Source organism: Rosa rugosa, chromosome 6, assembly GCF_958449725.1.
Source record: "Rosa rugosa chromosome 6, drRosRugo1.1, whole genome shotgun sequence".
In the NCBI taxonomy this organism is placed as follows: domain Eukaryota; kingdom Viridiplantae; phylum Streptophyta; class Magnoliopsida; order Rosales; family Rosaceae; genus Rosa; species Rosa rugosa.
In genome coordinates, this window is record NC_084825.1 from 4423113 (window position 1) to 4435547 (window position 12435).

Genomic DNA, 12435 nt, shown 5'->3' on the forward strand with positions numbered 1-12435 from the left:
TCACAGTAGATTAGTTATTGTATATGAATTATTTATTTAATAAAAAAAATGACACGAGAGAAAAGTTTCAAGGAAATAGCGCAAAGTCGTGTACACTTGTCATGATATAATTGGTCCCGTTACAACACAGAGCTCACTCAAAGAAGCCCACACCGCATAGGATTGCAAAACCCGCAAACACGACTCTCATAAACCAACCCCGGTAACGCCAGCGATTGCCAAATATCACACACAAACACAAACACAAACACAAACACTCCCTCACATTCTCTGAGAGAGAGAGAGAGAGAGTCCTCATTCTCACTTCCTCACACACACAGATCAGGTCCAAAACCAAACCCTAGAAATCCAGATTCCCAATTCCACCAGATCCATCCACCTATATACCTCGATTTTCTCTGATAATTGAGCTTCGTGCGTGTATATATAGATTCCATTGGGGGGAGGGGGCTGCGGTTTTCCACAATTTTGAGCCATGGCGTGTATAAAGGGGGTGAACAGATCGGCGTCGGTGGCGGTCGCGCCGGACGCTCCGTACATGGCGGCCGGGACGATGGCGGGAGCGGTGGATCTGTCGTTCAGCTCCTCCGCGAATATCGAGATCTTCAAGCTCGATTTACAGTCGGATGATCGTGATCTTCCTGTAGTGGGAGAGTCGACGAGCTCTGAGAGATTCAACAGGTTATCGTGGTCCAAGCCCGCTGCTGGATCAGGCTCGCAAGACTTTGGCCTTGGGCTCATCGCCGGTGGACTCGTCGATGGGACTATTGATATCTGGAATCCGCTCACTCTGATCCGGTAACTCTCGAATTGAAATTCTGCGGTTTCGTTTTTGGTTTGGATTAGGATTGGAATTGAATCTTGGATTTTATGCGGTTTCGGAATGTGGCTTTGTTTCAATGTTGGGGTAATGTGGGGGGAATTTTGTGAATTCTGTAGTCTCTTTGTGTTTGAACTCTGATCTCTTTGGTGTGACTGTTTTAGTGTGATTGAATAGATCCCGAATTAGTCAATTTGGTTTGGTTTTACAATCCAAGTTTATCTCTTTTGTTTTCAGTGAAATGGTGTGTGAACTTTGGCCGCTGGTAATGTAAATGTAGAGAAATCTGAGTTGGGATTCTATGATTTAAATTGTCGAGGATATTGTATAAAATGATAGGAAATTGTCTGCTTTCTCATTTGGAACATTTATTTTTCGGCTGCTAGAGAGGTGGCATTACAAAAGTGAGGACAGATGGATTTGATATATAATTAGGTAGAGTGTGGGTACAGTCAGAATATCTTTCTTTTTCTTTTTTTCTGATGTTATTTGATCCAGACAACTTGGTTAAATACTTTGTTTGATTTGTTTCTTGATCAGATTATGGTCTAGTTTACTTAACATTAATGTATCCTATCCAGAAAAATTTCTCAGTGATCCAGTTTTTTTCGATCAAGTGAGACTTTTAGATGTTATCAACAAATTTGTTGCACGTAATCTCAGGTCCAAACTCCCCCTTTATTTTCCATCACACATTGTAGTCATTGTAGTTTCATAATTCAACACGCCCCTTTTTATTTTTTTACTGGTGGAATATAGGGGGAATTCTTTATTTATTATGTTTTCTTTTGGTGGTGGTGTGAGAGAGAGAGAGAGAGAGAGGGGGGGGGGGTGAGATCTCCTATTTCTTCCTATATTTCAAAATCAACTCTCAATACTATTGTAAAAGGAGGAAGATGTATAAAATTTGACATGGTAGATATCTGTTTTGGCCATAGTTTCTTCCACGTATGTGTTCCTTCTATAGTATGTACTATGTATTTGATTTGTTCATTCGCATGAACTATGGTAGAAGAGGCTTTGAAAATTAAAACAGCTATTGTATTACTCCTTGGAACTTTTGGTATGTGAGTTGATGCAATTTGTCTTTTCTTGGATTATTCCAGTATATATTATATATGTTTATATAATGTGTATTTTTTTTGTGTATTAGGGTTGCTTGTAAGTGTATATTTACTTTAGTAGTTTGCTATTTATATTCTCTGAAACTTTTGTGTTTATGTATATTTTTTTCTATTTTATTCCTGGGGCCAGTCAATACAATCAAATAGAAAGGCCAATGGATCTTGAATTTCTGGGAATTTGCAATAATTTTTGGCTCATGTTAACTTTAGTTTTCATATTCACTGTTATTTCTGGGGCCTGGTTTTGACAAAACATCATAGTTCAGAAGGAACTTATTTTATTGTTGCTTCTTCTTAGTTCTGAGACAGGGGAAAATGCTTCCGTTGAGCGTCTGACAAGACATAAGGGGCCTGTAAGTCTTTTGTTTGGATTCTCTCAGTGCTTGGATTTCTGATGATTTTGTAGCATGTTTTAAGCTCCTAAAATTTTGTCTTGTTATTTTTATTTCAGGTTCGTGGTCTTGAATTTAATGCAATCGCCCCAAATTTACTTGCATCTGGGGCCGATGATGGTGAAATTTGCATCTGGGACTTGGCTAATCCTACCGAGCCAACTCATTTTCCGCCTCTTAGGGTTTGTATTGATTGGTTGTTGTCGGATTATTGAAGTTTAATTCTTTTTCTCTGAATGCATCACACTTCTCAATATGCCATGAAATGCAGTTCTAGGTCATAATCTCTTAGACACAGTTTTCTTACTTTTGACTCACATACACGTCTATGTTTTATCTGCACAGCTAACATATATATATATATATATATATATGTATATATGTATATATGCACAATATGTGTGATTTTGTAGAAAAAACTACGTACTAGATCTACAATATGTAAGCGTAATATATGTAAATTTTTTTGATCTCTTGTTCGTTTTAATGAAAGATTCCAAAAAAAAAAAAAGTTTTTACAATATGCATTGCAACCATGGAAGGATGTGGGAATTATAAAGCGATAAAATAAGCAAAGAGAAGTGAACAGATGGAAAGGATGAGGCTTTTTCTTTTTATATTTTTGTAACTTGAGGAAGCATATAAACATTTATTTTTACCCATGTTCCTCCACCATAGTGAGATCTGTCTCTTTACTTTTCTACATCTGTGAGAATGTTATATGTGTCTGGACATTATTGATTCTAAACTTATGATCTTTATGCAGGGAAGTGGTTCTGCTGCCCAGGGTGAGATTTCATTTTTATCTTGGAATAGCAAGGTCCAACATATATTGGCATCCTCTTCGTATAATGGGACAACTGGTAAGGAACCTGATACTGTTTAAGGATTCGTTGGCTACAGATTGCATTTAATCTCAGAAAATGACATCTGATATCTTTTCCAGTGATTTGGGACCTAAAAAAGCAAAAGCCAGTGATAAGGTAATATGCTAGTATATTTTTTTTTTCACTGTGAACTGATCTCTCATTCTTGCATGATCTGGAACCGTTCAATGACCTTACTTAACATTATTTGCTGACAGTTTTGCGGATTCAGTTAGAAGACGGTGCTCTGTTTTGCAGTGGAATCCTGATGTTGCCACTCAGCTTGTTGTTGCATCTGATGAAGATGGTTCACCTTCTCTCAGGGTAACAAATTTGCGGATGATATTTCATTTGTCTAGCTGTGAAATATCTTAGAGATCAAACATATTAACTTCTTAGTTCATGCAGCTCTGGGATATGCGTAATATATTGTCACCAGTTAAAGAGTTTGTGGGGCACACTAAAGGTAAAAAATATCAGACATGTGACTTCTGAAATAAATGTTTCTATGGAACTTGTTCATATGTTATTGTTCTCTGTTGTTGACTTTTGTATTATTGGACTAGTAATAAATATCAGAACGGTGACTTGTAAAATAATTATTTCTATAGAACTTGATATGCTGATTACTTTTTTCCTGCCCCTTCCGTGGGGGGATAAAATTGAGCTGCATTCAAATATGGATTATTAGTTGGCTAATATAATTCATTTGTCAAATCATCCTAAGCTGCTAGTCCGCTCTTGTATCTTTCACTATAGTACACCCCATTTTGTTTATTCTAGGTCATTAGTTTGAGAAAGGAGGTGGGAGAAAGCATCAGCACTTTGTCAAACCCTCAAGTTGCTAGTGCACTCAAATATCGTTCGCTATAGACCCTTACCCCAGTTTGTTTATTTTAGGTCACTTAGTCTGAAAATGGAGGTGAGAGAAAGGATCACTACCTTAAAAGATCCCTCATATTATGACCTACATTAGAGTTGGTGGCTTTGATTTTTGTTTTTGTTGTTGTGAGGATTTGTTGTTTCCAATGTTCTTTGAAGATTTGTGATTATGCATTGTGTACTCATTTTTCTGAGATTGTTAATTATTATTGTTGCATCAACTTCACTGACATTATGTTGATTGGACATAAATTGGACGTGCTTATGATTATTATATTTGTATGTCTTACTCCAGGTGTAATTGCAATGTCATGGTGTCCTAATGACAGCTCTTATCTGCTAACGTGTGCCAAGGACAATCGAACTATTTGTTGGGACACAGTTTCTGCAGAGGTATGAATTTACTGTCCTTAACACAGACTGATACATTTTTCACTTAACCTTGTTTTTCCCCTTCACCTCCTGGTGTCAATTTAATCTCCTTTTTTGGTTTTTGTTGGGGTGCACTGTTCGGTGTTTGATTTGATGTTTTTTCTTTGGTCCAGATTGTATGTGAATTGCCTGCAGGCACCAACTGGAATTTCGATGTGCATTGGTATCCGAAGGTACCTGGAGTGATATTAGCGTCTTCATTTGATGGAAAAATTGGAATTTATAATATTGAGGTATGCCGTTTTTCTTATTGCTATCCTGAAGTTTCAGTGTCCAAGCATAGAAGTTGTGGAATGTAAATCCCCAGTGTGATATTTGATGGGTACAATTTGAAAGAACAAAAACTTGAAGTCAGGAATCTGACATTGAGATTGGTGAGCCAAAAATGTTTGAAGTGATGAGTTAAATGGAATGCTGAACTTTCTCCGCCAACTGTATTGGTGGTGAATGCTAAGATTGACGAACAACTATAACTCATGATTGGCCGCCATTATTAGCTGGTGTAGCCTGTTATTTCATAATTTGATTAATGAAGGATTGCTCGTGGTGTTTTTCGTAAATGGAACACAAGCATGTATTTATGTCTGATGTATCCATTTTTGGTCATGATCTTACCATGGTTAATTTTTTTTCTTTTTCTCACAGGGTTGCAGTAGATATGGTGTGGGGGAGAGCGACTTTGGTGCTGGTAAGTCATACTTGATAACAATTGCATTGTTAACAGTACTCTTTTGTTGGATTAGCATTTTCTTTCTTCTCTTTACTTCTTTTCCCACTTCCTCTATTTTGCCAGAGGCAATAATTCTTGGTGATTCAAGATGAATTTGGGGGTTAGAACTTATGTATACTATAGGAAAGTTAAAATTTTTTGAAATAATTAAGATTAGAAAACACTTCTTTTTCTTTTCAACAGTTTGGACTTAGGGTGGAACAGTTGGTGAGCCTGACTACATGGTTATATGTACTGAGATGGTCGAATAATGGGCATAGGGTTTCATATTTATTTCTGTTGTGTGCAATAACAGAATAATGGCCTTAGCGTGACTACATGGGCTGGTGTCCGAAGAATAAGTTGCAGGATTTCTTCAGATCAACACCCAATTAGGAATTTGAGGGGTAATTAGACAATATGGGTGTATGCATTTCCGGTTAAAGCCTGTGGCCCGTCATTACTAATCACAGGATTTACCAGAATGCCTCTGTCCTAGATATTGTAAACCGAAGCATTAAAATATATTACATCTTGCAGCTTTAGATTCTGATTGGAATTGTTGCAGAGGGGCAATGGGGTAATAGGCTCAAACACTAATGATGAATTCAAAAATTTGAGAAATGAAAGAAATTTACAAGAAACGGATAAAAAGCTTGGGCCTTACTGCCCCCCTTGTTATAAACACTTCTTTCCTCCAATAATCTTTCTTCGAACGAAGGGAATAGTTTCATGAAAAGATTTCAACTCAGTAGTGTGGCTTTGTGAAGGTTGAATATTTAGGTTTTATGTAGAATATTGGTGCTCAGACCAAGTGAAATTGCATAAATCATCGTATGATTTTAATGAAATATTATGTAAGATGGGTAATTTTTAAACTAGATTCTATCTTTCAATAAGTGCTTACCTGGAAGGAGCATGGGCTATTCCTACTCTCTCTCTCTCTCTCTCTCTCTAAGCTTCATGTGTCATCCTTTACACAGGACCTCTCAGAGCTCCAAAATGGTATAAGCGCCCAGCTGGAGCATCTTTTGGTTTCGGAGGCAAGATCGTGTCCTTTCACCCTAGTTCATCTGGTGTTTCAGAGGTAAGTTATTGGCATGCTACCCATATTGTGTACTATGAACGTATGATGCATTTTATAGCTTATCTTCTCCTTTTACCAGGTTTTTGTGCACAGCTTGGTTACTGAACAAAGTTTGGTGGATCGCTCATCTGAATTTGAAAGTGCAATACAAAATGGGGAAAGGTCTTCACTCCGGGCTTTATGTGACAAGAAAGCACAGGAGTCTGAGTATGTCATTTATCATAAGAAATGAACGTTTTCATCAGCTTTGGGAGAGTCATCATTTCTCTCCTTTCAATTCTCCTGTCATGGTTAACGTTTTTTTTGGCTTCAAATTTGCATGGTTATTTTGACAGGTCTGCGGATGACCGGGAAACATGGGGCTTGTTAAGGGTTATGTTTGAAGATGATGGGACTGCAAGGACAAACCTGATCACACATCTTGGTTTCAGTGTACCTGAGGAAACAAAAGAAACAGTTCAAGATGGTCTATCAGCGGAAGTCAGTGCACCTGGGATTGAGGATTCAACAACTGATAAAGCTGGTTTGGATGCTGAGAAGGAAACTACAATTTTTCCTTCTGACAATGGAGAAGATTTCTTTAACAATCTTCCTAGTCCTAAAGCTGACACTCCTCATTCAACCTCTGGTGACAAATTTGTTGCGGCGGATACAGTTCCTATTACAGACCAAGTTCAAGAAGAACCTGATGAACCGGAAGAGAGCGCCGATCCTTCATTTGATGAATCAGTTCAACATGCTTTAGCTGTAGGAGATTATAAAGGGGCTGTTGCAAAGTGCATTTCAGCAAATAAAATGGCTGATGCTTTAGTTATTGCTCATGCTGGTGGTCCGACGTTGTGGGAGCGCACTCGGGATCAATACCTTAAGTTGAGCCATTCACCTTACCTTAAGGTATTTGAACTTTCATCTTGTGTTCTTGAAGGCAGTAAAACACTTGATTCTTTTGCATATGATGATTTCTTCTGCAAATAAGATGTTAAAAGAATTGTTTTTATTCATCTTATGATTATGCTATTTTGAAATTGGAAGTTTTGTTTACTGTCAGATTGTTTCTGCAATGGTGAGCAATGATCTATCAAGTCTTGTTAACACCAGACCCCTCAAATTCTGGAAGGAAACACTTGCTGTTCTCTGTAGTGTAAGTTTCCATGCTCTAAGATCTAAATATTTATGCCTTTGACACTTCTTGAATACATTTTGGGTTAAGTGAGATTCTGATAAATTGCATTATAAGTGCAACAATTTATGTTGCAGAAAATATATCCATATGATTTCTACCTATTACGTGACTGTTTCTGAGTCATCTTAAGTGCACTCTAAATTGCTGTATATGTCATTTATGTTATTTTCTTCTTCATGAACAGTTTTCATCAATAGAGGCGTGGGAAGGTCTCTGTAATACGCTTGCTGCTAGACTTATAGCTGCTGGGAATACCCTGGCAGCAACTATTTGTTATATATGTGCGGGAAATATTGACAAGACAGTAGATATTTGGTCAAGGAATCTGACAACTGATCATGAAGGGAGATCCTATGTTGACCTTCTTCAGGTAACTTTGTTTTTATTTATTGTATTTTATGGTGCATGTAGGCTTCCGGGACTTGAACTTGACAAAATCTATGTATTTGCTTTAGGAATTAATGGAGAAGACTATAGTACTTGCCTTGGCAACTGGACAGAAGCGATTTAGTGCTTCTTTGTGCAAACTTGTTGAGAAATATGCTGAAATTTTAGCTAGTCAAGGTCTTTTAACAACAGCAATGGAGTACCTGAAACTCTTGGGCTCTGATGAATTGTCTCCTGAACTTGTGATCTTAAGGGATCGTATTGCTCTTTCTACAGAACCCGGTACGTATTTTTTGGAAATGCTCCCATGTGCTGTTTTAATCTATGGGTCTCTTTGTGGTTGCTTCTGAAAGGCCTAAAAGCACTTTCTAAAAGTGGAAAAACCGCTTTTTTTTTTAGGAGGAAAGCACTTGACAAGTGCTCTAGTCACATTTGAATTTTTTTTTTGGGCAAATTTTTTATTATTTGTAATTGAACTTTTCACAAAAGTGCTTTTCCCAAACAGGTCATATGTAGTATTTTCCTGCTGAAGATCATAGCTCAGCAGCCATCAATAATATATTGATGATCACAATCAATTGTGTCAAGAGTTATTATATAGATAGATACATGATATAAGAGTTATCCACGGGATGGTGACATATCTCAAAATATGAAGCCTTTTCCTCCTCTTACCTGCATTATTTATTATCATTAATGATGGTATTTGTTGTTTTGCTGCAGTAGAGAAAGTCCCCAAGACTGTAACATTTGAAAACCCTGATCAAACCCCTTATGTGGGTGGGAACACTCCATATTATCAGGTGTTCATCCAGATATTTCATTGTTGTTTTGTTGCCAAATCCATTTCTTTAATGTGGACCGACTTTAACTTTAATTTTTTTTTTTAATTGAACTGGCTAGGAACCAGCTCAGCCACCTGTGAATCCGTATGGCGGCTATTCTGAACCTGTGACTCCTCCGTATGCAGGTGGAGGATATCCTCATGTCCCATACCCCCAGCCTCCATCACAGACTCCATCACAGCCTCCTCACATGTTTGTTCCTACACCAACACCTCAACTACCACAGGTACATTTTGCCTTTTTTTATTAATTTATATATATATATATATATATATTATAGATTATAATGTGTTTTTACAATGGAACCTTCAATTCAATTTTTTTTTTTGTATAATTTTTCAATTCCCGAGTTGGTGTACAAGATGAGTTTCATTTAACTTGCACGTGTTTTTCTTGTAGGAAAAATATCCTGTACCTCCTGCTTCTACTCAGCCTAACGTGTCCTTTATTCCTTCGACTCCTCCTACTCTGTCAAATGTGGAGAAGTATCATCAGCCTACGCTGGGTTCGCAATTGTATCCTGTCGGTAGATCTGCACTTGATTTTAAATTACAGATCTGAACCATCTCCACGATGGATATTCTAAAGTTTTCTCCATTTGTGTTTTAGGGAACTGCTTTTCAACCTATGCAAACAGGGCCTGGTTCAGGAGCCCCTCATCAATCACATGTCAATCCAGTGCCTGCAAATAAGATGCCTCATGCTGTACCCCCTCCACAGAGGGGATTTATGCCAGTCACTAATTCAGGAGTTGTTCAGGGGACTCTGCAGCCATCTAGTCCCCCTGCTCCACCTCGACCTTCCGTGGCTCCTGCTCCACCACCTACCATACAGACAGTTGATACTTCAAAAGTTCCTGGTAATGTTTTCTTTAATGTGGTTAAACCTTTTGAATTCTGTGGTTTTGTTTCCCTTTGAACTTGGGCTGTCTTTATATGAAGTGAAGTTCATATCACAGCTTAAGAAGACGATAATTAGTTGGTTCAATTTTCCAACGTAAGGTGCGTTTTTGTCGTATATAACAGGCCACCAAAAACCCGTAATCGCAACATTAGGGAGACTTTTCAATGAAACATCTGAAGCGTTGGGAGGTTCACGTGCAAATCCTGCTAAGAAGCGTGAAATAGAAGACAATTCAAGGAAGATAGGTGCACTGTTTGCCAAACTCAACAGCGGAGACATATCTAAAAATGCTGGTGATAAACTTGTGCAGCTGTGCCAGGCACTGGATAATGGTGATTTCACCACTGCCTTAGGCATTCAGGTACCAAAATGGAGACTTCAACTTCTTTATTTTGTCAAACCATGAATAGATGTTTTACCTTTTTTTATTTGGTTTTGTCCTTATTAGGTACAACTTACCACTAGTGAGTGGGATGAGTGCAACTTTTGGCTTGCAACTCTCAAGCGGATGATCAAGACCAGGCAAAATATGAGATTAAGTTGAGAAGGTTGAGATTCCCAAAGTGTCAGATTGTTTGGTTTTCAAAATTTTTCATGTGGCCTCAGGCATGGTGGTGCAGGAGTTGCTTCTTTTATGCACACAAGAAGAGCATCTATAGATTTCAGTTTCAGGAATTTGGTCTTTATATTACTTTTTGTAGGCCAATGATTGGTTTCAAAGCAGTTAGTGAAGATAGTATCTGGACAGTATTGGACATGTCGACCGTTTCCATTTTATTTTTGTAGTTATTAGAAATAGTATTGATTTTTTTTTTCCCTTTCACAGTTGCATAGAATGTTTACAGACCTGCTTCAGGCATAGAACTGGTTTCATTGGCCGTTAACTTGTACCACCTTTGTGATTTCATTATATGGACCCACAAATCAGAATGATGACTTCAATTTTGGTGAAAGTGAACGACTTGCTTTGGTTTGTATTTACTCTGTCTAATGTGGGATATAAATAATTTACTCTTTTGATAACACTCATCTTTTTGATCAAGTAAAATTTCATTTAATAATTTTTACTGCAACTATGCATCATGGTACTCACCGAGGGAGAAAAACGTTAGTGAGCTAAAACAAAGTATGAAGTGTCCTTACTCAAGAAGAAAAATGAATTTATATGTCAATGGATCCAACAATCATTGTTGAGCCCAACTTTGGTAACTAATCGAACTATGGGTGTATCGTTTCAGGACCTCCCGAGCACGTCAGGAAGATTGTTATTAAGACGTGCGACTTTAAGTCGGCAGGAAACTAGGTCTTGTTGATATCAGACAACTTACCAAATCTCAGCCACAACTCACAAGCAAGAATCCATGACTACAATCTTGACTCGCAAGAGCATGAACTTATTTGACAAATGATCCAGAACTAGAAACAATAAAAAACTTCTGACCAAACGCATAACAGAAACTTCCATAGTTCAGGCTGTCCAGCAGGCACCTTCCATCCCTTTGATCCGCTTGTCACTAGGTTGAAAGTTGAAACACCTCTACAATGATATGCATCTTCCAACACCCCTCACCACCACGCCGATGTGCATTACACAGATTGCAATTGACTTTTTTTTATCTGAACACAAATTGCAATTGACATTGCTAATATTCTAATCACAAAGTTCGCCGAGCTGCTTGAAGAGGATTGAGAACTACACTTGCAAATCCACCAACCTACACAACTCCCTCATCGACACCCCCTCCTCATCTGTGGAACATTTTCATCGACCACTACGCCGATATGATGCTCTGTCCTTTCGACAACCTTGAAACTGTCGCAATCTACTTTCCTCTCCCAATTTACTAGGTCTCCAATAGTATTCGACACCAACAGCAATCAAGCACAAACAATCACTCCCCTCTTTCCAACCACCCTTGTAAGCTCCCCTCATGAGCCAACCACCAACCCTTCATCCCCGTCTGCAATGAGTCATCCGCTGAAAACACAGACCTTTCCCATCAAACCATTTCAAAAAGGCCTTGGATTGCTAGGAAATCCTTGACAACGAATGCAAGGTTTGGGTATTTTCCACCGGTCAATGGAGCGGATTTGGAGTGGATCGACCTAAATCCGAATCCGTTTAGTAATAAAAATTCCCAACCTGACCCAATCCGTTAACCCAATGGATCGTTGATAGCTCAATCCAAATCGGTATCCACCTTTTTGGATTGAGCTCAAATATGCCGCAACAGCTTTATCAGAGTTTTAAAGCTCTCTTTTCAGTCATCTAACATGTCAGCTAACTTGCCACTCATGCTTCTTGAACCAGAGCTGCTGCTACCATTAGTTAATAGTTATACAACTCTCCACATTGTTACAATTAGTTTTAGACTTTTGGGATAAGATTAACCACCAACTCTTTGACTTCTTCAGATTTGTCCTTGACCATTGATCATCATACTTTAGCCATGTTTTATAAACTCTAGAGAAGTTGCGCAGCTCATACTTTGGATCCAAAACCAGAGCAACCAAAAGCAACTGGTTCATGTCTTCAAGGCTCCCAAAATATTATTTGGACTTGTTCCTTATCTTTACCACCATATCACACAATATCTGTTTTTTTTCCCCCCAATTCTAGGACACAACTCAGGCTTAGTAAAAAACTCTTCAACCTCACCTTGAATAGCCACAGTGTCATGTAATGCTTTTTCTGCAGTGATTGAAGCAGATTTCTTTATTGTCAAATTATGGAACATTTTGAGAAAATTAACAAAGACAAAAGCTCTCTCCCAATCTATTTCAAACTTTCATTCAGTGGCCCTA

At 38.2% G+C, this 12435-nt stretch overlaps 1 protein-coding gene across 2 annotated transcripts; it reads left to right on the forward strand.

Moving 5' to 3' along the window:
• Positions 1 to 211: 211 nt before the first annotated feature.
• On the forward strand, positions 212 to 10607 carry LOC133713614 (protein transport protein SEC31 homolog B). 2 transcript variants are annotated; one of them, XM_062139649.1, is made up of 22 exons: positions 212 to 798; positions 2243 to 2297; positions 2396 to 2518; positions 3103 to 3199; positions 3283 to 3319; positions 3421 to 3526; positions 3611 to 3668; positions 4380 to 4477; positions 4630 to 4749; positions 5162 to 5204; positions 6209 to 6312; positions 6392 to 6519; positions 6648 to 7206; positions 7361 to 7453; positions 7680 to 7865; positions 7951 to 8164; positions 8609 to 8685; positions 8786 to 8953; positions 9127 to 9249; positions 9337 to 9586; positions 9753 to 9991; positions 10079 to 10607. In XM_062139649.1, the coding sequence occupies exons 1-22, from the start codon at positions 476 to 478 to the stop codon at positions 10172 to 10174; spliced, it is 3297 nt and encodes a 1098-aa protein (XP_061995633.1). In that variant the 5' UTR covers positions 212 to 475; the 3' UTR covers positions 10175 to 10607. The 2 variants fall into 2 exon arrangements, with proteins under 2 accessions (XP_061995633.1, XP_061995632.1); XM_062139648.1 differs by having other exon boundaries at positions 213 to 798; positions 8606 to 8685.
• Positions 10608 to 12435: the final 1828 nt, after the last annotated feature.